The sequence below is a fragment of the Notolepis coatsorum genome (genome assembly GCF_963971535.1).
Source record: "Notolepis coatsorum genome assembly, chromosome: 3".
Classification (NCBI taxonomy): Eukaryota; Metazoa; Chordata; class Actinopteri; order Aulopiformes; family Paralepididae; genus Notolepis; species Notolepis coatsorum.
Genome location: NC_140167.1, coordinates 78,179,308 through 78,205,763, shown reverse-complemented (window position 1 = coordinate 78,205,763; position 26,456 = coordinate 78,179,308). Strand labels below are relative to the sequence as shown.

The window sequence follows — 26,456 nt, the reverse complement described above, 5'->3', positions numbered from 1 at the left end:
GCGGTGGTCCCTGCAAATCAGCCAGCTCATCAAGGTGATCAGGAGGACCGTCATCACCGCAGAACCAACAACGATAGGAATCACTCGCTTCTTAATGTCTGCCCAGCACTCTATAGCTGAGAGGAGAGAGAGGAGAGAGAGGAGGGAGAGGAGAGAGAGGAGGGAGAGGAGAGAGAGAAGAGAGGAGAGAGAGAGAGGAGAGGAGGTCTCTAATTTAAATTTAGTTGAATAAAACACCTAAAAACCAGAATGGATAACAAGAAATATAATTGTTTAACTAATAATTGAATCCTTCATAAGTTATACAGGTTGTATACATTCATAGACATAGTTAAAGACAGGTTGTATACATTCATTTTTTTTTATCCACTTTTTCTCCCATTTTTCTATATTTTCTCCCATCCCAATTTTCGTGTCATCCAATTCAACCCTCCCCTGTCACGAACGCTGTTTCTTGCCTCCCACAAGCCGGCTGCAATGTGGACTAAGTCATACATAGCACAAGTCCCCTCCGGTACTTGAGGTAACAGCAGTCACATCTTTTCACCTGCGCAGGTCGATCTCTCAGTGGCGAGGAGTAACGCGTGGGAGGCTCACGCTGCCCCCGACACTTCCTGATTCTACTGCGCAGGCGCACCAACCGACCTGTAGGAGTCGCTGTCCACAACGCCCGATCCCCACCCATCAGTTTCCCACCCCCTAATACGGCCAATGTGTATTAGTACGGACGACCAGCTAAACTGAAAGCAATGTGGAGCGCTGGGATCGAACAGGCGATCCCAGCGTCTCCGCATTCGTGGCGAGCGCCTTGCCCACTACGCCACGTAGCCGCCCTAGGTTGTATACATTCATATACAATTCAGGCACACATGAACACACACACACCACACATCCTGCACTATCTAACACACAAACACACTACAGGTCACTTTAAATACAAAGAAAAAGGTCACTTTAAAGAAAAGAAATAAAACATAACTATGTTTTTGTATAGTATAGTTAGTATAGGATAGTTTAGTCATATAGTATAACTATATGGTATAGTATATTGTATAGTAGTGTATATAGGACTCATTACCTTTTCATTTGTAAGCGTGGTGGGACTCGATTAAAAATGTTAATCGAATTAATTCGAGACTTTATAGTTAATTAATTTAAATTAATCACATTTTAATCGCATATCAATATTTGATGCGAAAAGCAACATTTTTCAATTGAAATGAATTTTGGTATACGAGTGAATCAATAAATATACATTATACATACGTTTAAGCAGCAAATCATGTATTAGCTACTACACAGACCAACAGATCAATGCAATTTCTAACAAAGTGCAGCAATTTTAGGAATAATATATATATAGCGCAAAGGACCGTTTGTAAACTCAAGCAATTTCGAGGTAAAAGTAAAACGCAGTACTTTCAAGTACATTCCAGAACAGTTGACCATTGGAAAAAAATAAACTCTTGATTGATCTCAATTTCTCTTATTTTTATTTATTTTTATGAACAAACCAGACAAAGAAAAAAAGTTATTTGCGATTTATTATACTTTATACTTATAGCACATGCATGAGTCTGGTCTCCTTTGAAAGGCAATATTCTTACACAATAAAGAAAAATCATCATGCGATTAAATGCATCAATTCTTTTTGAACTTTTAATTCTTTCTGTAGTTAATTAATCGAAACGAACTGTACAACTGTACAAGCAAAACTGTACATTGGAATATTGACAAAACCATACTTGGTCATTTACTGTACATTGGAGGGGGTTGTGTTAGGACATTTACAGGGGCCAGTTTCGAATTGCAGTCTCCCGTAGGTGTTCTTTGAGAGTTTTTTTGAAAGTGGGTAGTGATTCACATTCCTTTACAGCTTTGGGTAGGGCGTTCCACATTGATGTGGCATAATTGCGAAACGTGTTTAGTCCCTTGTTTGAGCCGAATCTGGGTTTAACATGATTTGTGGAGCTAAAAGTGTCCAGAAAAGAGTGTATATACGTTTGACGTAGAAACTGTACATTGGAGGATGTTGGGTAGGTGGGGTGAGGTTGGGTGGGTGGGGGGGGGGGGGGGGGGGGGGCTGTACATTGGAGGTGGGGGGTTGGGTAGGGGGTGGGTGGGGGACACTGTACACTGTACATTGGAATACTGACAAAGCCTTCTTGCATTGAATGCCTGGATCCGCACAGGACCCAGCTTGACTGTCAGCTGAGATGACATCACCAACACACTCTGAGAGTTACACTTAAAGCTGCACCCAGAAGGCACTTGGAACAGCCTCTCATTGGCCACCACGCCTCGGTAGTCCTTACCTGGGGACGGGACCGAGAGGGGCGGGGTTAGATTCCGATCTGATTGATTGATTGAAAACTTTATTAACAGATTGCAGAATGGGTACAATACAGTACAGCTCAATACTAACAACTGCTAAGAGGATGCAGACCAGAAAAATACTTTCGTCTTGTTTACATACTGTAAGGGTCCTCCATTTTCAATTCATCAAGACATTTATGACATACAAATACGGTACTGTGTAAGTAGAAGAGAGAGGGAGAAACGTCCGTCCGTCCGTCTGTCTGTATGTCTGTCTGTATGTCCGTCTGTCTGTATGTCTGTCTGTATGTCTGTCTGTATGTCCGTCTGTCTGTATGTCTGTCTGTATGTATGTCTGTCTGTCTGTGTACTTACTCTTACAGCCCTTGCAGACTGGTAGAGGAGAGATGTGGGCGGTCAGTTTGGCGGCGTAATAAACAGCCCCATCCTATAGATACAAAACAAACATCACATCAGCAGGACCTGATCCAGGACCAGTCCATTATAACATCATCTGATATTAACCAGTCAATAAACTGATGCAAGACCAGTCCATTATAACATCCTCTGATATTAACCAGTCAATAAACTGATCCAGGACCAGTCCATTATAACATCATCTAATATTACTAGTCAATAAACCGATCCAGTCCATTATAACATCATGTTATGAAGTTGAGTATGTTTCTAGACATGTATATTATTGCTGCAGGCTAGCTGTGTTTTCATGGTCAGGGTTAGTATCTAGTACATGTATATGACCTGTTTCAAGGTGTTAGGGTTAGTATCTAGTACATGTATACGACCTGTTTCAAGGTGTCAGGGTTAGTATCTAGTACATGTATATGACCTGTTTCAAGGTGTTAGGTTAGTATCTAGTACATGTATATGACCTGTTTCAAGGTGTTAGGTTAGTATCTAGTACATGTATATGACCTGTTTCAAGGTGTTAGAGTTAGTATCTAGTACATGTATACGACCTGTTTCAAGGTGTCAGGGTTAGTATCTAGTACATGTATATGACCTGTTTCAAGGTGTCAGGGTTAGTATCTAGTACATGTATATGACCTGTTTCAAGGTGTTAGGGTTAGTATCTAGTACATGTATATGACCTGTTTCAAGGTGTCAGGGTTAGTATCTAGTACATGTATATGACCTGTTTCAAGGTGTCAGGGTTAGTATCTAGTACATGTATATGACCTGTTTCAAGGTGTCAGGGTTAGTATCTAGTACATGTATATGACCTGTTTCAAGGTGTTAGGTTAGTATCTAGTACATGTATATGACCTGTTTCAAGGTGTCAGGGTTAGTATCTAGTACATGTATATGACCTGTTTCAAGGTGTTGTCACGGTTAGTATCTAGTACATGTATATGACCTGTTTCAAGGTGTTAGAGTTAGTATCTAGTACATGTATATGACCTGTTTCAAGGTGTTAGGGTTAGTATCTAGTACATGTATATGACCTGTTTCAAGGTGTCAGGGTTAGTATCTAGTACATGTATATGACCTGTTTCAAGGTGTCAGGGTTAGTATCTAGTACATGTATATGACCTGTTTCAAGGTGTCAGGGTTAGTATCTAGTACATGTATATGACCTGTTTCAAGGTGTTAGGGTTAGTATCTAGTACATGTATATGACCTGTTTCAAGGTGTCAGGGTTAGTATCTAGTACATGTATATGACCTGTTTCAAGGTGTCAGGGTTAGTATCTAGTACATGTATATGACCTGTTTCAAGGTGTCAGGGTTAGTATCTAGTACATGTATATGACCTGTTTCAAGGTGTCAGGGTTAGTATCTAGTACATGTATATGACCTGTTTCAAGGTGTTGTCAGGGTTAGTATCTAGTACATGTATATGACCTGTTTCAAGGTGTTAGGTTAGTATCTAGTACATGTATATGACCTGTTTCAAGGTGTCAGGGTTAGTATCTAGTACATGTATATGACCTGTTTCAAGGTGTTGTCAGGGTTAGTATCTAGTACATGTATATGACCTGTTTCAAGGTGTCAGGGTTAGTATCTAGTACATGTATATGACCTGTTTCAAGGTGTTAGGGTTAGTATCTAGTACATGTATATGACCTGTTTCAAGGTGTCAGGGTTAGTATCTAGTACATGTATATGACCTGTTTCAAGGTGTCAGGGTTAGTATCTAGTACATGTATATGACCTGTTTCAAGGTGTTGTCAGGGTTAGTATCTAGTACATGTATATGACCTGTTTCAAGGTGTTAGGGTTAGTATCTAGTACATGTATATGACCTGTTTCAAGGTGTTGTCAGGGTTAGTATCTAGTACATGTATACGACCTGTTTCAAGGTGTCAGGGTTAGTATCTAGTACATGTATATGACCTGTTTCAAGGTGTCAGGGTTAGTATCTAGTACATGTATATGACCTGTTTCAAGGTGTTAGGGTTAGTGTGCCCCCCCCCCCCCCCAACCACCTCCAATGTAAATTACCCAGTATGGTTGTCAATATCCCAATGTACCCAACCCCCCCCCCCACCCAACCTCCTCCAATGTACAGTTTCTACGTCAAATGTATATACTCCCTTTTCTTGACTCCTTCTGTATCACAAACAGTACTGTATTTGCAAATCTGGTATGTCATAAATGTATAGATGTAGCAGTACTGACTATCTGTATGTCATGTATGTCATATATGTCCTGATGAATTGAAAATGGGGGACCCTGATGTAAACAAGACGAAAGTCTTTCTCTGGTCTGCATCCCCTTAACAATTGTGTGTATTGAGCTGTACTGTATTGTACCCATTCTGCAATCTGTTAATAAAGTTTTCAATCAATCAATCAATCAATCAATCAATCAATTCAATCAATCAATCAATCAAAGTATCTAGTACATGTATATGACCTGTTTCAAGGTGTTGTCAGGGTTAGTATCTAGTACATGTATATGACCTGTTTCAAGGTGTTAGGTTAGTATCTAGTACATGTATATGACCTGTTTCAAGGTGTCAGGGTTAGTATCTAGTACATGTATATGACCTGTTTCAAGGTGTCAGGGTTAGTATCTAGTACATGTATACGACCTGTTTCAAGGTGTTAGGTTAGTATCTAGTACATGTATATGACCTGTTTCAAGGTGTCAGGGTTAGTATCTAGTACATGTATATGACCTGTTTCAAGGTGTCACGGTTAGTTAGTATCTAGTATATGTACAGTATATTACCTGTTTGAAGGTGAGCTGCAGGCCGGCGGTGTTCTCCGGCAGGGTGAGAGAGAGGACAGCGTCTTGTTGTCCACAGAAACCGCTGGCGTTGACAGTTGCAGGGTCCAGGTTAAAATACCACAACTTCTAGAGAGAGAGAGAGAGAGAGAGAGAGAGAGAGAGAGAGAGATTTAGGTTACAGTAGATAGAATATAACATAACGGCGCAGTACTATGCTGTATAGAGTTACAGTAGATAGAATATAACATAACGGCGCTGTACTATGCTGTATAGAGTTACAGTAGATAGAATATAACATAACGGCGCAGTACTATGCTGTATAGAGTTACAGTACATAGAATATAACATAACGGCGCAGTACTATGCTGTATAGAGTTACAGTAGATAGAATATAACATAACGGCGCAGTACTATGCTGTATAGAGTTACAGTAGATAGAATATAACATAACGGCGCAGTACTATGCTGTATAGAGTTACAGTAGATAGAATATAACATAACGGTGCAGTACTATGCTGTATAGAGTTACAGTAGATAGAATATAACATAACGGCGCAGTACTATGCTGTATAGAGTTACAGTAGATAGAATATAACATAACGGTGCAGTACTATGCTGTATAGAGTTACAGTAGATAGAATATAACATAACGGTGCAGTACTATGCTGTATAGAGTTACAGTAGATAGAATATAACATAACGGCGCAGTACTATGCTGTATAGAGTTACAGTAGATAGAATATAACATAACGGCGCAGTACTATGTTGTATAGAGTTACAGTAGATAGAATATAACATAACGGCGCAGTACTATGTTGTATAGTTGCTACGGCACTAACTAATGGGGATCCTTAATAAAATATCAAATAAAAATGAATAAAACTCCTCTGTTTCTGACCTTGTTCTCCAGGACCATGTATTCTACGCCAATGTAAACCTTCAGACACGGTTTACCAGTCTGGTCCTTCAGAGAGTAGATCCCTGTAGAAGACAATTCAACACAATACAATACAATTCAACACACTACAATACAATTCAACACAACACAATACAATACAATACAATACAATACAATACAATACAATACAATACAATACAATACAATACATTACATTACATTACATTACATTACATTACAATACAATACAATACAATACAATACAATACAATACAATACAATACAATACAATACAATACAATACAATACAATACAATACAATACAATACAATACAATACAATACAACACAACACAACACTACCTGACACAATACAACAAAATAATATAATATATATAGAGGCTGTGTACCTGTGATAGGGATAGACTCAGAGTGCTGGAGGACTGGTCCCGGTCTGGATCTGGAGAGGCCAGCAGGAACCTGCTCTGGGTCTGGGTCTACAGAACCTCTGGACTCTGACATGGTACCTGGAGGGTCAAAAGAGGAAGAGGAGGGTTATAGAAAGAGAGACATACAGAGAGAGAGAAACAGAGAGGCAGAGAGAGAGAGAGGGGCAGAGAGGGAGAGAGAGAGAGACAGAGAGAGACAGAGAGATACAGAGAGAGATACAGTGATAGACAGAGAGTGAGAGCAGTGGCGGCTGGTGAAAAATATTCTGTGTGGGGCTGTGCCATATTCAATCAGTTTCAGTAACTACAGTATATAACCAGACCTGCAAACTGATAAGAGGTGAAAAAGGTGACATGTTTTGTAAACCAAACCCCTGTAGGAGTTTGTGACCATTGTCCCCCAGAAGAAAATCGTTGTGATTTTAACATGTAAACGAAGTACTCAGAGAAGAAAATAAAGGGAAAAGACAAGTCTGACAGCACTACAGCACTACAATACAATTTTCATATCATAATATCATAACGCAGAGGCTGACAGCCCAAACCCACCGAACGCGCTTCACTTCCACTATGTTAACGGGCGTCGCTGTTCACACCGGCCGCGTGCGGGCGGGCGACTTGTTGTGCATGTTTTTCCATTGGGTTTCTCTTATCGGGGGGGGGAACCTTGCGAGCACGGGGAGAACATGCAAACTCCACACAGAAAGGCCTGGGAGATCACCCACCTGGGTACCTGGCATCGCGGAAACCTGGTCCCCAAGCGGAAATCGAACCCTGGACCTTCTTGCTGTGAGGCGACAGTGTTACCACTACGCCACCGTGCTGCACACAGAGGTATTTGATTGGATTTGGAAACACATTATTTTTCAAATGAATACTGTGTGGTGTTGGAGGGAAAATCTATGATGCCATCAAGTGTTAGAATTGGTCATAAACGAGTTATTCAGTACAGTTGTAATCTGAACCCAACACTGTTCAATGTGAACATAAATTAACTGGCATCTATACTACAAGAATCAAACACCCCTAAACCCCTGTAGACCAGGAAGTCAAACCCCCCTAAACCCCCGAAGACCAGGAAGTCAAACACCGAAAGGTAGGAGGAGGTCAGACAAGTAGGAGGATGTTGTTGCATGGCAGTGAAGTCTGGGGACCTTTCAAAGCAGTAACTACAAAACATGAGATAAAAACACAGCATAATTACTAGAATTCTGAAGAACATCAACATGAGCTCCTCCAACATGGCGTCCGGGCTGAGCTGGATTTACACTGCTGCTTGACACAGAGAAAATAGCCTCATCTGGTCCTATCAGACCAAACTCTTTATGTCACCTGGTCCTATCAGACCAAACTCTTTATGTCACCTGGTCCTATCAGACCAAACTCTTTATGTCACCTGGTCCTATCAGACCAAACTCTTTATGTCACCTGGTCCTATCAGACCAAACTCTTTATGTCACCTGGTCCTATCAGACCAAACTCTTTATGTCACCTGGTCCTATCAGACCAAACTCTTTGCGACAGTGGGGCGACAGTGGCTCAGGAGGTAGAGCAGTCGTCTGGTAATCCAGAGGTTCCCAGTTAGATTCCCGCTCCAGTGTGTTGAAGTGTCCTTGAGCAAGACACTTAACCCCTAATTGCTCCCGATGAGCAGGTTGGCACCTTGCATGGTTGCCTCCGCCATCGGTGTGTGAATCTATCTACACCTACTCTTATTAGTTAAACCACTGGCTAGCAGGCTGCTGCAAAAAAAAGCTCATTTTAGCTTATTTTAACTACTGTTTATATTGTACATATCTCGCAGTCCTGTATATTGTGTGTTGTATATTGTGTCCTATATGTTTACGTTTGTGTTTATATTGTCTATATCTTTTTCGATATACACCGTGGTAATGGGGAACGCAATTGAACATTTCTGTATGTCTTACACAAATAGAAAATGTACAATAAAGTTGACTTTGACTTAGACCTTTTGACTAGTACGTGTACTATATACTTACTGTATACTGCAATACACTTTACTGCTACTTTGCACTATATATACAGTATATATATATAACAAACAATTATAACAAAGAACATATTATACATACGACTAATAGTTGCAGTTATTAAATGTTTAAATATTGAAACTGATAGTCAGTGAAGTGAACTCACCTAGAATCAGTAGAGTCAGGATGAGTAGAGATGACCCACCTCTCTGGCCCTCAGACATATTCCACTAATGTACAATACAGTAGAATAGAACAGAATAGACAGTGGCAGCTAGGAGGCTTCAGGTAGTAGAGACGTTTGGGGAAGTTGGCCTTCGGTGGAGCTAACTAAGCATCTCAGAGGAAGTCTCCTGTCAGAGGAGGGATGGCCTTATACAGCTCTGTCTCTCTGTATGAAGTCTCCTCTGTCTCTCTGTATGAAGTCTCCTAGCTCTGTCTCTCTGTATGAAGTCTCCTAGCTCTGTCTCTCTGTATGAAGTCTCCTAGCTCTGTCTCTCTGTATGAAGTCTCCTAACTCTGTCTCTCTGTATGAAGTCTCATAGCTCTGTCTCTCTGTATGAAGTCTCCTAGCTCTGTATGAAGTCTCCTAACTGTCTCTCTGTATGAAGTCTCCTAACTCTGTCTCTCTGTATGAAGTCTCCTAACTCTGTCTCTCTGTATGAAGTCTCCTAACTTTTTTTCACTGTGCTAAACTGAAAAGTGTTAGAATTGGTCATAAACGAGTTATTCAGTACAGTTGTAATCTGAACCCAACACTGTTCAATGTGAACATAAATTAACTGGCATCTATACTACAAGAATCAAACACCCCTAAACCCCTGTAGACCAGGAAGTCAAACCCCCCTAAACCCCCGAAGACCAGGAAGTCAAACACCGAAAGGTAGGAGGAGGTCAGACAAGTAGGAGGATGTTGTTGCATGGCAGTGAAGTCTGGGGACCTTTCAAAGCAGTAACTACAAAACATGAGATAAAAACACAGCATAATTACTAGAATTCTGAAGAACATCAACATGAGCTCCTCCAACATGGCGTCCGGGCTGAGCTGGATTTACACTGCTGCTTGACACAGAGAAAATAGCCTCATCTGGTCCTATCAGACCAAACTCTTTATGTCACCTGGTCCTATCAGACCAAACTCTTTATGTCACCTGGTCCTATCAGACCAAACTCTTTATGTCACCTGGTCCTATCAGACCAAACTCTTTATGTCACCTGGTCCTATCAGACCAAACTCTTTATGTCACCTGGTCCTATCAGACCAAACTCTTTATGTCACCTGGTCCTATCAGACCAAACTCTTTGCGACAGTGGGGCGACAGTGGCTCAGGAGGTAGAGCAGTCGTCTGGTAATCCAGAGGTTCCCAGTTAGATTCCCGCTCCAGTGTGTTGAAGTGTCCTTGAGCAAGACACTTAACCCCTAAGTGCTCCCGATGAGCAGGTTGGCACCTTGCATGGTTGCCTCCGCCATCGGTGTGTGAATCTATCTACACCTACTCTTATTAGTTAAACCACTGGCTAGCAGGCTGCTGCAAAAAAAAGCTCATTTTAGCTTATTTTAACTACTGTTTATATTGTACATATCTCGCAGTCCTGTATATTGTGTGTTGTATATTGTGTCCTATATGTTTACGTTTGTGTTTATATTGTCTATATCTTTTTCGATATACACCGTGGTAATGGGGAACGCAATTGAACATTTCTGTATGTCTTACACAAATAGAAAATGTACAATAAAGTTGACTTTGACTTAGACCTTTTGACTAGTACGTGTACTATATACTTACTGTATACTGCAATACACTTTACTGCTACTTTGCACTATATATACAGTATATATATAACAAACAGCCTAACTCTGTCTCTCTGTATGAAGTCTCCTAACTCTGTCTCTCTGTATGAAGTCTCCTAGCTCTGTCTCTCTGTATGAAGTCTCATAGCTCTGTCTCTCTGTATGAAGTCTCCTAGCTCTGTCTCTCTGTATGAAGTCTCCTAGCTCTGTCTCTCTGTATGAAGTCTCCTAGCTCTGTCTCTCTGTATGAAGTCTCCTAGCTCTGTCTCTCTGTATGAAGTCTCCTAGCTCTGTCTCTCTGTATGAAGTCTCCTAGCTCTGTCTCTCTGTATGAAGTCTCCTAGCTCTGTCTCTCTGTATGAAGTCTCCTAGCGCTGTCTCTCTGTATGAAGTCTCCTAGCTCTGTCTCTCTGTATGAAGTCTGCTAGCTCTGTATGAAGTCTCCTAGCTCTGTATGAAGTCTCCTAACTCTGTCTCTCTGTATGAAGTCTCCTAGCTCTGTCTCTCTGTATGAAGTCTCCTAGCTCTGTATGAAGTCTCCTAGCTCTGTCTCTCTGTATGAAGTCTCCTAGCTCTGTATGAAGTCTGCTAGCTCTGTATGAAGTCTCCTAGCTCTGTATGAAGTCTGCTAGCTCTGTATGAAGTCTCCTAGCTCTGTCTCCTTGCAGATGAAGGAGGGGCTTATGAGGTAGTTCTGTCTCTAGGCTTGTTTGAGATGACTGACAGCTCATCTTGAAAATAGACTGATAGTTGATTGCCGTCAGGCGAGTTGACTACTGACTACAACAACAGACATCTCAGAGTTGACTACTACTGACTATACCAACAACAACAGACAGCTCAGAGTTAACTACTGACTACAACAACAACAACAACAGACAGCCCAGAGTTGACTACTGACTATTAACAACAACAACAACAACAACAACAACAACAACAACAACAACAACAACAACAACAACAACAACAACAACAACAACAACAACAACAACTGCAATAACAGTCTTTAGTAGCCAGTGCCCTCTTTTTACCAGTCTTTTTTTTTTTTGTATTTTTTTTTTGTATTATTTTTTAAACAAACATATAAACAAACATGACAACACACGATAAGATACACAAGCATTAGTTGACAGTGCACATCCAATGAAATCACATTTTAGTTAATTGTCATATATAGGATATACCCTTAATACCTGTTATCTAAAAACCTACACACATATGCTCCAGCTCGTACCCCCCCCCCCCCCCCTCCCGGACCCCCCATTGGATAATCCATCCATTTTCCCTCGCTCCTAACCAGACATTACCATTATATGCTAGCTTTTATTTTCTCCACCACTTTGGATTCATTGAGACCCAAAATTCTTGCTGTAGATATTTCTTGATAGATCACATCGAGATATGTAATAATCCAGACCTTTCGGCAAATTCTTTCCGGTTGGAACCATCGTGATGCTATCAGCTTTTTAGCCACTGTGATACCCGATTTTTACCAGTCTTTAGTAGCCAGCATCCTCTTTTTACCAGTCTGTAGTAGCCAGCATCCTCTTTTTACCCGTATGTAGTAGTCAGCGTCCTTTTTTTCACTGTGCTAAACTGGAAGAGGGGGGGGGGGAGGTAACAACAACTCAAGAGACACTAACAAACTGAACAAGCTGGTGAGGAAGGCTAGCTCTGTAGTGTAGTCAAACTGAACAAGCTGGTGAGGAAGGCTAGCTCTGTAGTGGAGTCAAACTGAACAAGCTGGTGAGGAAGGCTAGCTCTGTAGTGAGTCAAATTGAACAAGCTGGTGAGGAAAACTAGCTCTGTAGTGGAGTCAAACTGAACAAGCTGGTGAGGAAGGCTAGCTCTGTAGTGAGTCAAACTAAACAAGCTGGTGAGGAAGACTAGCTCTGTAGTGGAGTCAAACTAAACAAGCTGGTGAGGAAGGTTAGCTCTGTAGTGAGTCAAACTAAACAAGCTGGTGAGGAAGACTAGCTCTGTAGTGGAGTCAAACTGAACAAGCTGGTGAGGAAGGCTAGCTCTGTAGTGAGTCATAATATACAATGTACAGGTGATTAAACTTGGTATAAAATATATAAATGAGTACTACTGTAATAGTGCTAATCAGATGTATGTACAGAGTTTTAGTATTAATATGTACAGTGATACAGGGATAAAAACACTATGGTAGTAAGTCGTACTAGCCAGCAGTGTAACTAGCAAGAGTATGTAAGGGATATGTACAGATAATAGATATAGTATCTACAGATACATACAGTATGTAAAAGGTATTACATGCAGGTATGTACAGACAGATGTAGATACATATATATGCGGCAAGAATATATCTATATATACAGAATATACAGCATTATGATCATTATTATTATTTATGTATTATAAGTAATGTACACAGTAACATTCTTACAAAAGCACAGCTCTAACAGTGAGCCTGTCACTTGAAAGAGTGTTGCATTATGGGTTGTTTTGAGCCACTAACATGTTTCTTTAAGTCCATTTATAGTGTTCTTTTAACCAAGCCTAAATTTTTTTAGAAAGTCTGACAGGAAGGCGGCTGGGTGGCGCAGCGGACATTGCGCTCGTCACCAACGCAAGAGACACCGGGCCAGTTGTCATACTAACTCAATTGGCAGAGTTAGCGGGGTGGAAGTCGATGGGTGGTAATCTGGACGTTGTGGACAGCGACTCCTACAGGTCGGTTGGGGACGCCTGCACAGCAGAGACAGGAAATGGCGGGGGTAGTGTGAGCCTCCCACACGTTACACCTCGCCAATGAGAGTCCGCGCTGGCAGGTGAAAAGATGTGACAGGCTGCCTCCTCGTGTATCGGAGGGGACACGTGATGCAAGGCTTCTATCCTCCCTACAACCGGCCAGTGGGGGGCATATGCGAGCAACGTTCAAGACAGGGGAGGGGAGAATTGGCACAGCGGAATTGGGATGGGAGAAAAATAGAAAAAAGAGCAGAAAAAGTGAAAAAAAAAATAGAAAGTCTGACAGGAGTTTATGATCAACTTGTTTTGCCGTCACAGAGAAAATACATTTCAGACAAGTGAAAACAAATGGAAACCGTTAGCGACGTTAGCAGTTCCTGTTGTGTTACTTCTGCATCTTAGGGCGTTTTCACACCTAGCTCTTTTGGAGCTGTTGTTCCGGAACCTGGAGCGTTTACCCCCTATTTCGGTTCATTTGGGCATATGTGAACACAGCAATCGCATTCTGTTGCGGAACAAAACAAGCGGGCCGAGACCGCCTAGAGAGGGTGGTCTCGGCGCACTTCCAACCGAACCCGAAGCGACTCGTACGCTGTGAGAATGCAATCGACTAAACAAACCGACACAACTCACTTGCCGTACTGTATACGCGTTGCATGATGACGCTTTCGCATTGAATTGTGGGCGGGATCAGTTTGTAGTCTTTAGGCAGCTAGATCGGTAAAGTTAGCTATTATTAGTCATCAGCCCATCACTGATATAGTGTCTGGTCAGTAACATGGGTCTGACAGCCATCACTGATATAGAGTGTCTGGTCAGTAACATGGGTCTGACAGCCATCACTGATATAGTGTCTGGTCAGTAACATGGGTCTGACAGCCATCACTGATATAGAGTGTCTGGTCAGTAACATGGGTCTGACAGCCATCACTGATACAGCGTGTCTGGGTAAAACCTAAAAGTAGCAGCTCCTTGCATTGGACAGGAATGTTCACAATAGTTAAGGTAAGGTTAATCAGAAGGTTCAGTGAGGCTACTCTCAACTAGTTCATCATAAAGTTCAGTGAGGCTGCTCTCAACTAGTTCATCATAAAGTTCAACTAGTTCATCATAAGGTTCAGTGAGGCTGCTCTCAACTAGTTCATCAGAAGGTTCAACTAGTTCATCATAAATTTCAGTGAGGCTTCTCCAGACTAGTTCATCAGTGTGTGTGTGTGTGTGTGTGTGTGTGTGTGTGTGTGTGTGTGTGTGTGTGTGTGTGTGTGTGTGTGTGTGTGTGTGTGTGTGTGTGTGTGTGTGTGTGTGTGTGTGTGTGTGTGTGTGTGTGTGTGTGTGTGTGTGTGTGTGTGTGTGTGTGTGTGTGTGTGTGTGTGTGTGTGTGTGTGTGTGTGTGTGTGTGTGTGTGTGTGTGTGTGTGTGTTTAGCTAGGCTGTTATTTGCTCATATAAAGTCTTTAACATCATGTAAATTCACAGCCTTACATTGCCTTTGTCTCTGTTGCTCTCTCTCTCTCTCTCTTTCTCTCTGTGCCTCTCTTTCTCTATACAGCTCCATCTCTATATGTCTCTCTCTCTTATTGATTTGAGAGGTTTGAGAGGACAACAGCAAAACAAACATTTATTTACCCTTTTCCCCACCAGCCTGTGTGTGTGTGTGTGTGTGTGTGTGTGTGTGTGTGTGTGTGTGTGTGTGTGTGTGTGTGTGTGTGTGTGTGTGTGTGTGTGTGTGTGTGTGTGTGTGTGTGTGTGTGTGTGTGTGTGTGTGTGTGTGTGTGTGTGTGTGTGTGTGTGTGTGTGTGTGTGTGTGTGTGTGTGTGTGTGTGTGTGTGTGTGTGTGTGTGTGTGTGTGTGTGTGTGTGTGTGTGTGTGTGTGTGTGTGTGTGTGTGTGTGTGTGTGTGTGTGTGTGTGTGTGTGTGTCCAATGCCCTCTTGTCCTCTCTGTCTGTTTGTCCATCATTGTGTCATCTCACCCACCAGTAGTTGTAGCAGAATCTGTCTGTCTGTCTGTCTGTCTGTCTGTCTGTCTGTCTGTCTGTCTGTCTGTCTGTCTGTCTGTCTAACTGTATGTCTGCCTGTCTGTCTGTCTGTCTGTCTAACTGTCTGCCTGTCTGTCTGTCTGTCTGTCTGTCTGTCTGTCATTGTGAACAGAGGAGGTTAGTCTCTAGAGCAGAGTTTATGCCTCCAAGAGTTTATGCCTCCAGTCTGACAAGCAGCTGACTGAGAAAGTGCTGTTGAAAGTAAGTCTTGCTCTCTATATTACAGCAGTACATACAGTATATTATATGAATTTATCATGATGGTAACATTGTTAGTATAAAGTTATATGTTTGTCATTGATAGCTATTCTATTAGGAAGTCTCTCCTAGAAATGGGACATGGTACTCTACATAAAAGAAAGGTTGAGATCCAAGGCAGCTCTACAATTTTTTAAAAAGCCTTTATTTATTGGCTTACATTATTTAGAAAAATCTTTTTAAAAAACCGACATGTTTCAGCCTACATGGCCTTCTTTAGGCCATGTAGGCCGAAACATGTCGGTTTTTTTAAAAGATTTTTCTAAATAATGTAAGCCAATAAATAAAGGCTTTTTAAAAAATTGTAGAGCTGCCTTGGATCTCAACCTTTCTTTTATAAGCGAATCCTACCCCGGATTTAATCCAAAGAGCACCTACCTGAAACAAAATAAGAACGCTGAAGCCCTCTCCATATCCTCTGTCATGGTACTCTACATGTCTGACTAATTTATTGTTGCTCATATATTACATTCAAATAGTATTTTCCCCTTTATATTATATACAGTCACATTAGTTCATATATATACTGTGACATGAATTCATATATATACAGTCACATGAATGCGTAATATACTGTATATACTATCACATGAATTCATATACTGTATATACTGTCACATTCATTTAGATATATACTGTCATATGAATTCATTTACTGTATAATATATATACTGTCACATCAATTAATATATATATATATATATATATATATTATACTGTTAACATTAATTCAGATATATACTGCCACATGCATTCATATACTGTCACATTCATTCATATACTATCTATATATACGTATACTGTCATATGAATTCTTATATATATATATATTGTCACATTAATTCATATATATGCTGGCACATTAATTCATATATATGCTGTCACATTAATTCATATATATAATACTGTTTATATATATACACTGTCATATGAATTCATATACTGTCACATTAATTCATATACATGTATACTGTCATATGAATTCATATATATATATATATATATATATATATATATATATATATATATATATATATATATATATATATATATATATATATATACACTGTCATATGAATTCATATACTGTCATATGTAAAAGACAATGATATCTATCTTCGCTTGAAACCAATGGGAGAAAAGATTTAAATACAAATGCACCTGTTATTCGAGTGATTTCAGATATTTTTTTTTGACATCACAAATCAATGAATTTAATTAATTTGAATTGAATCTGGACATGCTTATGTTCACAAATACTGATTGAGCTGTTTAACAGCAATGGAATGAGAAGTCAATACTGTCTTAACTGTTGACAGATAGCAGAGCAACACTGTACTTTACCCACTTGCACAACTTTGGTTAAAGGATGGTGGAGAATATTTGAGAGTGAAACAGAGTGAAGAGAGAGTGAACCCTTGCTTTCCTGTGTTTCTTAATTAAAGCTCAATGACATGAGGTAGATGAAAGTATGGTCCAAGGCCTCAATACTATTGGAATAATTTGGGCGACAGTGTCTCTAGAGTGGTTGTCTGGTTTGATCCCCGCTCTTCCCAGGCAGCGTGTCAAAGTGTCCTTGAGCAAGACACTTAACCCCTAACTGCCCCCGATGAGCAGGTCGGCACCTTGCATGGTCACCTCCGCCATCGGTGTGTGAATGTGTGAGTGAATGGGTGAATGTGAGGAATAAAACTGTAAAGCAATTTGGATAAAAGTTATATAAATGCATCATTTACCATTTACCAATTATAGTTTTCAAGTTAGTAAGTTGTTTTAGAACAGCGAAACCAAAATATCGAATGAATTTAAATATGATGGTAAACAGGAATCAATTACACTCATGATTATACATATATATAATATACTAACACCTCCCTTCCTCCCACAGACCAAAGCAACACTAGGAAGAGCCAGTGGGATTGGACAATGAGGCGTGGTGTGGGTTTGTATGTCCTGGGACTGCTGTGTCTCCTTGGCTGTGTCCTGGGACAGGTAAGGAAGGACTCCCACCCTGAGAACAGACCTGGTGTCTCTAGGGCCACTCTTAGCCTAGTGCTAGAGCTAACTCAGGCTAACTCTGGGCCACTCTTAGCCTAGTGCTAGAGCTAACTCAGGCTAACTCTGGGCCACTCTTAGCCTAGTGCTAGAGCTAACTCAGGCTAACTCTGGGCCACTCTTAGCCTAGTGCTAGAGCTAACTCAGGCTAACTCTGGGCCACTCTTAGCCTAGTCACTAGTGCTAGAGCTAACTCAGGCTAACTCTGGGCCACTCTTAGCCTAGTGCTAGAGCTAACTCAGGCTAACTCTGGGCCACTCTTAGCCTAGTGCTAGAGTTAACTCAGGCTAACTCTGGGCCACTCTTAGCCTAGTGCTAGAGCTAACTCAGGCTAACTCTGGGCCACTCTTAGCCTAGTGCTAGAGCTAACTCAGGCTAACTCTGGGCCACTCTTAGCCTAGTGCTAGAGCTAACTCAGGCTAACTCTGGCCACTCTTAGCCTAGTGCTAGAGCTAACTCAGGCTAAGTCTGGGCCACTCTTAGCCTAGTGCTAGAGCTAACTCAGGCTAACTCTGGGCCACTCTTAGCCTAGTGTTAGAGCTAACTCAGGCTAACTCTGGGCCACTCTTAGCCTAGTGCTAGAGCTAAATCAGGCTAACTCTGGCCATGTATCTATTTGGGGGGCGGGGGGTGCTAGACTGTATCACTCTTTATGGATTTTTCTGGTACAGCAATGTTAGATCTGCAAGGCATTTGATACAGTAAATCATGCTATTTAATTGTCCAAACTGAAAGCCATTTTGGTTTTAATGATGCAGCACTCAGATGGGTGAGTTATTACTTCGAAATACGGGAAGATGTTGGTGGGACAATGTCTCATGCTAGGTTTCTAGAGTGTGGATGTTGGTGGGACAATGTCTCGTGCTAGATTTTTAGAGTGTGGATGTTGGTGGGACAATGTCTCGTGCTAGGTTTTTAGAGTGTGGATGTTGGTGGGACATTGTCTTGCGCTAGGTTTCTAGAGTGTGGATGTTGGTGGGACATTGTCTTGCGCTAGGTTTCTAGAGTGTGGATGTTGGTGGGACATTGTCTTGCGCTAGGTTTCTAGAGTGTGGATGTTGGTGGGACATTGTCTTGTGCTATGTTTCTAGAGTGTGGATGTTGGTGGGACAATGTCTCGTGCTAGGTTTCTAGAGTGTGGATGTTGGTGGGACATTGTCTCGTGCTAGGTTTCTAGAGTGTGGATGTTGGTGGGACATTGTCTCGTGCTAGGTTTCTAGAGTGTGGATGTTGGTGGGACATTGTCTCGTGCTAGGTTTCTAGAGTGTGGATGTTGGTGGGACATTGTCTCGTGCTAGGTTTCTAGAGTGTGGATGTTGGTGGGACATTGTCTCGTGCTAGGTTTCTAGAGTGTGGATGTTGGTGGGACATTGTCTCGTGCTAGGTTTCTAGAGTGTGGATGTTGGTGGGACATTGTCTCGTGCTAGGTTTCTAGAGTGTGGAGTCCCACAAGGGAGTGTACTGTGACTCTTTTTCCTCTTCATTATAAATGAGCTGAAGTCTGTCTCCTCATGTGAACTCTTGTTATATGCAGATGCACTGCTGTTTTCCCATGAAGATAAAAGCATAGTTGGAAATATGCAGAGTGCACAGTTTCTTAAGGTCAGCAGGTGGACTGCTGTCACAACTTCTTAAGGTCAGCAGTCCCCAAGACACTTTTAAGGAAGGAAAAGGACACTTTAAGAAAATTACTTGTTGTGATTGTTGCATAGTAGCCTATAGCTAGTAACAGCAAGTATAGCATAGTGTAAGATTCTGATCAAACTGGCCAGTATCACGTCTACGTCTGTTTGGCTCTCCATCCAATTCCTCTGCGTTGTGTACTTTTAATGGTCCTGACGTCTCCGATACCGGTTGATAAGATCCTTATCTCCCCCGTTAGTGCAATCCATAAACCATAATAATTCTCCACTTCCGTAAGAATTCGACACCGTGAGATACCTTATGAGGAAAAGCGTTGTTTTATTGCTATAAACAGAACCTCATAATCAGATGTTATCAGATGTTATCAAATTGTATCGTCCTTGAAGAGTCTATTCTAATGATCTTTCGGTGTGTTCGTCTATCGTCCTTTTGTGATTCAGTCCAATAGTGGTCAGGCCTGTTCGTTAGCCAAGACCATCCTCGTGGTAGCCGAAGCTAACGATGTGGCATTCTTCCTCCCCCCCTCTCAATGAGAGGAGAGAGTGTCCTCTGTGTGATCTCAGTCCTACTCGCTCTTGGTCAGATTCTAGTCTGCCCTACCCGGAACCACTGTCAGCTTTATAGGATCTTCGTCATAGAAACGATAGCCCCGCCCCTCTTCCGGTTGTCAGGCGACGCGCTGTCATGACAACCGCGTTTAACCTTTACACACACTTCAAAACGTTTCTCTACTGTGAACCGCTCTCCCTCGCTCTGGGAGACACTCCGTCTTATCTCAGATGTTCTTCCAAGGAATGTCAACAAACACCCTTGCTGGCAGTGTATTCAATCCACTGGTCACCGTTCTGAACCAACCTCTGCTAAGCCAAACACATTTCTGCCCTCTCTGACCTGGCACCGTTAGATGCTACCATCTTTCCCCAATCTATACATCACATACATTGAAAAAGCACCCCAAATCCCTCAATAGGGACATAGAAGAAAAACTGCACATTGTATATAGGAGTGTACATAGGATCCAGTGCCTTTAAGCGATTTATTAACATGTCTATTTTTCCATGTCTATTCTAGTATCTTTTTATTATTATTACTATTACTATTGTTTTATTGCACAATCGTAGCGGGCATGGCCAACCGCTTTTCACTGTGTGCCCTGGTATGTGATGAATAAACTCTTGAATCTTGATTGAATCTTGAATCTTAGGGGAAACAGAATCCATGCTGTTTTAATGTTGTTGTTGGTGACACTGTGAATCAGCCAAGGGGTCAGTCAGCAGTGTTGTAGTCGAGTCACTAAATCTCGAGTCCGAGTCGAGTCTCAAGTCCCCAGTGTTCGAGTCTGAGTCCAAGTTCAAGTCACCAAAGAAGAGCCAGAGTCGAGTCCGATTCGAGTCCCCATTACCCTAGTCTGTGTCCAAGTCATCAAGGTTGAGTCAACTCCACTCTTGATTGATTGATTGATTGATTGAAAACATTATTAACAGATTGCAGAATGGGTACAATACATCAAGCCAAACCTGGGAATAGATCCATAGATGTCCCTAGATACCAAAACATGCAAATGGGCCTTGTAGAAGTGGAGCAATCTTCCATTTACTTAGGTATGTATTTTTAGGCGGATTTACAGAAAATAGGGCTAGGGTTTAACAGGTTAATGAACCTTTTCATGTAAATATGCCAGATTATAGCCATATGCTAATTTCCATCTGTAGTCTGTAATGTGTCTGTAGATCAGACACATTACAAATGTACACAAACTACACAAGAACAGACAAGAGTACATGTACAAGTTACTAAACTACAAAAACGTCACAACCATAAAAACAGATGGAACAGACAATGACAACACAATATGTGACAAAGTGACTGGTGCTTCTGACAAAGTGCTTAAAAGCACTTTACACTTGAAGTGTAAAATGCTGGAATAGAGTGCATGTTAATTGTAGATACTATGTTAATTGTAGATTAGCATGTTAATTGTAGATTGCTCCACTTCTACAAGGTCAATTATCAAAATCCTGGTATCAAGGGACATCTATGGACCTCAGGGAATGTATTCCCAGTGTCAGAAATAGTGTGTCTGTTACTAGACTTGAGTAAATTCTAATGAACAAAAGGAGAATATCAATTTATTTTTCTTTTTTTTTCATCTTTGACCGTGAATAACACCATGCTAACATTGACCAGACGTGAACAACTTCTCCTTCAGCACCTTCTTGAGACCAAATGTACAAAAATGGCAGATGATTTACGGGGTTTTTGTAGATACAGTACTGAATTTTGGCATCCGGACACATTTGAAATATGAATATAGAATATAGAATCAGGCCTTTAAATGACCTTATTGTGGCCAAGTCACACGTATGCAGGCACGTGCACACATAGAGGCCAAGGGGTGCTTGAGCACCTGCCTTTTTGAGCCTCATCAAAAAAGTGCCCTTTTTGAATTTTGAATTTTTTATTTTTTTACCGTTACGCATATAGACTGCCCTTCCAACTGAAAAATGTCAGGATAGAATAAAAATATTAGGTAAAGAGAGAGAGATGCCCCATATTCCATTGCAGTTTGCACGGCCTCCTCAGCGTGCCTCTCCGCGGACCTATATATTTTATGCATAGCGTGGGTGGTGATGATGATGATGATAAAACCGCTGTGGCGCATACAGTTGAATGCTGGTATTACACTCATTGAGGGACACGAAGAAGTCAAGTCCGATGGGATTTGGGAATATCAAATACAAATCGGGATTGGAATAAAAAATGCATTTATATTAAACAATACAGAATATACAGCACTTCTTGGGGTCTGTAGGGTAAGCACTTATTCCCTCCCCCCTGAACATTTATGGAGATGTATGGGCCTAAGTCAGTGATAAAAGTGTCTTTCAAGGATAAGTGAGCTCCTGCACTGATTATTATAGTTCAATATTCAATATTTGATCACCAAAACCCCCCAAAAAGCATAAAAAGGGGGCCCCCCGCGCTCGGTTAATATAAAAAGTGTAGTGCCCTTTTCAGCCTTTGAGCACCTGCCACTCTAAAGTCCTGTGCACGTCCCTGCGTATATGGATTGGGCCAAATCTCCTCTTTCCAATGGCAGAGTTCAATCTGGATTTAGTACCACCAGGCGCCCCTGACAGGGCAGCACAAACCATTATGAAATGAAATCTAATGTAAGTACAGTTACTTTTTTGTAATGTAAATTGCTCCACCATGTTTCATCTGATTGAGCCGTTTTTTTCTAGACGTTCACAGGAAGGTAAAGAAACAAACTACGTTCTATTTTATGGCAATAACGTTCAGGTTTGTTCGACCCGTGAGATATGATCCCGAAAATAACAGTTAAAAAAAAAGTTCACACTAGAAGTTAAATGATTGACAGGGGCTGGCGTGAGCTGGGAAGTGTAGTTTTATGAAATTCGAAAGCCCATCGAAAGCCCTGGGTCTCCTCGTTCATAGGACTACAGACATGTATAACAGCTTGCTTTACTTCCATCTAATTTATCCGGTTTCTGTCGGGATGTGCTGAGATATTTATAAACTCATAACTTCGCTAATAACACTTGGTAACATCATTGGTAAACAAACGTAGTGCAGAAAATATACACTTTGACTGCTCTTTTGATAGGGTTAGGGTCTTTACGTTGTGAAGCACTTTGAACTTGATTGATTGATTGATTGATTGATTGATTGATTGATTGACATTTTTATTAACAGATTGCAGAATCGGTACAATACAGTACAGCTCAATACACACAATTGTTAAGGGGATGCAAACCAGAGAAAGACTTTTGTCTTGTTTACATCAGGGTCCCCCATTTTCAATTCATCATAACATATATGACATACATGATATACAGATAGACAATAGACAAGATAGAACTGCAACTTCTGTATGAAAATTGCTATACAAATAAAGTTATTATTATTTACTCTTGGCTACATTTGAAACATTTTAGTTGTAGGGCAGTTGTAGGGCAGTTCTACTAGGGGCAGTTCCACTAGGGGCAGTTCTACTAGGGGCAGTTCTACTAGGGGCAGTTCTACTAGGGGCAGGGGCAGTTCCACTTGGGGCAGTTTCACTAGGGGCAGTTCCACTAGGGGCAGTTCCACTTGGGGCAGTTCTACTAGGGGCAGGGGCAGTTCCACTTGGGGCAGTTCCACTAGGGGCAGTTCCACTAGGGGCAGTTCCACTAGGGGCAGTTCCACTTGGGGCAGTTCTACTAGGGGCAGTTCTACTAGGGGCAGTTCCACTAGGGGCAATTCTACTAGGGGCAGTTCCACTAGGGGCAGTTCCACTAGGGGCAGTTCCACTAGGGGCAGTTCCACTAGGGGCAGTTCCACTTGGGGCAGTTCTACTAGGGGCAGTTCCACTAGGGGCAGTTCTACTAGGGGCAGTTCCACTAGGGGCAGTTCCACTTGGGGCAGTTCCACTTGGGGCAGTTCCACTAGGGGCAGTTCTACTAGGGGCAGTTCCACTAGGGGCAGTTCCACTAGGGGCAGTTCCACTTGGGGCAGGTCCACTAGGGGCAGTTCTACTAGGGGCAGTTCCACTAGGGGCAGTTCCACTAGGGGTAGTTCCACTTGGGGCAGGTCCGCTTGGGGCAGTTCCGTCCGACACTTGAGACTGAACGAAAAATACCAATAGGTACATACTAGACATAAGCTTTTGAATAAATTCCAATCCCTATCTATATATAGTATTTATACGTATATATAAAACTTTATACACTTTTCATTTTAAGGGTAAATCCAGATTCATTTTATTTTGTGCAGGAGGGGTCAAAATGGCTCTTTTGATAGTAAAGGTTGGCAACCCCTGTGGGCAGGTGCACTAGGGCCAGTTCCACTGATGTTGTTCCCCCCAGGGTTGATAGCATCCTGGGGAAGGACACCTCTCTGTAAATGGTAAATGGTGCATTTATATAACAGCTTTTATCCAAAACGCTTTACAATTTGTTCCCCACATTTTACCCATTCACTCACACATTCACACACCGATAGCAGAGGCGACTATGCAAGGTGCCAACCTGCACATTGGGAGCAAATTAGGGGTTAGGTTTCTTGCTCATGGACACTTCGACAGGCTGCCCGGGAGGAGTGGGAGTCGAACGGGGATCCTCCGGATTACCAGACGACTGCTCTACCTCCTGAGCCACTGTCCATGACAGTGAATAATAATAATAATAATAATAATAATAATAATAATAATAATAATAATAATAATAATAATAATAATAATAATAATAATAATAATAATAATAATAATAATAATACTAATAATAATAATAATAATAAAAGACCCAAGGCGCTTAACAGGAGGTGGCATCTAAGGGAGGGGAACAGGGAACAATGTAACAACAAAATAATAATCAAAAGGAAAGAAAGAAGGAAAACGAAAAAAAGGGGGAAATCAGACAGTCATTTACAAATGGTGAAGAGGTGGGTTTTGAGTTGGGATTTGAAGGAGTGCAGGGATGTAGCACTACGGATGTTTGGAGGGAGTGAGTTCCAGAGGGTGGGTGCGGCCACAGAGAAGTTTCTCAAGTTTCAAGTTTCAAGTTTCTTTAATAGTTGTCATACAGAAGTACAGAATACTTTTATACAAAATGCTTCTTACTGTTACGCTCCAGAGACTGTGCAAGACAAGATAAGTATGAAATAAAATAACATAGTATAGCATGTAAATTAGAAGTAAAAAAAATGAGGTCACAGTGTTCAGTATAGACATATGTACAATGTTCGATGCAGAGTAGACGTAACTGAGTTACCATATAATATACAATACTGTGTAGTGTACTAATATACAAGGCTCTGGGACCAACAGTCTGTGGAATACATTGCCAGGGAATCTAAAACTAAAAAGCAGCTTATGGTTTCAAGATGGCACTGTCTCAGAGGGTATTTACAGTAGTTTACAGTTTAATTATTATGTACAGTACCAGTATAAACTTTGTTGAGGGGGCTGTGAACTAATGTTGATATATCAATGTATTTATTTCTGATGTAGGGCCATGTTGTTAATACAGACAATAACTTGATAAGTGACTCACCAGGGATTGTATTGCATTGTATTGTTTTGTATTATTGTCATTCTTGACCCTCCCCTGCACCCCCTCTTCCCCAAAGGGACCACAATGGAAATAAGGCAGAGAGCTTCATTGTGTTTATCCTCACTATTCTCTTATGTCTGAAATCAATCAATCAATCAATCAATCAATCAATCAATCAATCAATCAATCAATCAATCAATCAACCAATCAACCAATCAATCAGATTAGTATGATACACTAGAAAAGGCTTTCTATCAGATTACTATGATACACTAAGAAAAGCTTTTCTATCAGATTACCATTATACACAAGGGATTTATGAAAGCTTTGCTATTACTATTATACACTAGGAAAAGCGGGATTAGATTCCGCTGTCTCTGTGGTGGTAGACAGACGCTTAGTCCGCTGCGCTACCTGGCCGCCCCAGGAAAAGCTTTTCTTTCAGATTACTATTATACACTGGGAAAAGCTTTTCTATCAGATTACTATTATACACTAGGAAAAGCTTTTCTATCAGATTACTATTATACACTAGGAAAAGCTTTTATATCAGATTACTATTATACACTAGGAAAAGCTGCCTTATCTATTTTAGTTCTGTTCTGTTCCTCTGGGTTCTGAGTTCTGTTGTAACTCTTCCTCTGTGTTGTGGCTAGGTTGGGGTGTTGGTCGGTTCTGTTGTACTGTAACTCTGTTCCTCTGTGTTGTGGCTAGGTGGGGGTGTTGGTGGGTTCTGTTGTAACTCTGTTCCTCTGTGTTATGGCTAGGTGGGGGTGTTGGAGCTGTGCAATGACCCGCTGGTGGAGAAGGCTGTCAGTCACTCTCTGGACCACTTCAATCAAAATGTGCTGGTCGGACACAAGATGGCGCTCTTCCAGATCCTGTCAGCCCTCAAGGTAAGAGAGAAGGACTCAAGGTGAGAGAGGAGGACACAAGGTGAGAGAGAAGGACACTTCATTGGAAAAAGGTGAACAATTTGCTGGGAAAGGTTGGGAATTGTTTGAAATAAAGGAAAGGGTGATTTGAGAGAAAACTGATGAAATTATCAGATAGA

The 26,456-nt window shown here is 41.3% G+C and overlaps 1 protein-coding gene across 1 annotated transcript in view; it reads left to right on the top strand.

The window, feature by feature from the left end:
• Nucleotides 1-17,576: 17,576 nt before the first annotated feature.
• kng1 (kininogen 1) overlaps nucleotides 17,577-26,456 on the top strand; it is a gene marked incomplete at both ends in the record, with an annotated part of 25,540 nt that continues 16,660 nt past the window's right edge. The window contains 3 exons of the mRNA XM_084311255.1: nucleotides 17,577-17,642; nucleotides 26,170-26,298; nucleotides 26,346-26,369. Coding sequence (XP_084167381.1) covers nucleotides 17,577-17,642; nucleotides 26,170-26,298; nucleotides 26,346-26,369 — 219 coding nt within the window. The remainder of the gene's footprint in view (nucleotides 17,643-26,169; nucleotides 26,299-26,345; nucleotides 26,370-26,456) is intronic.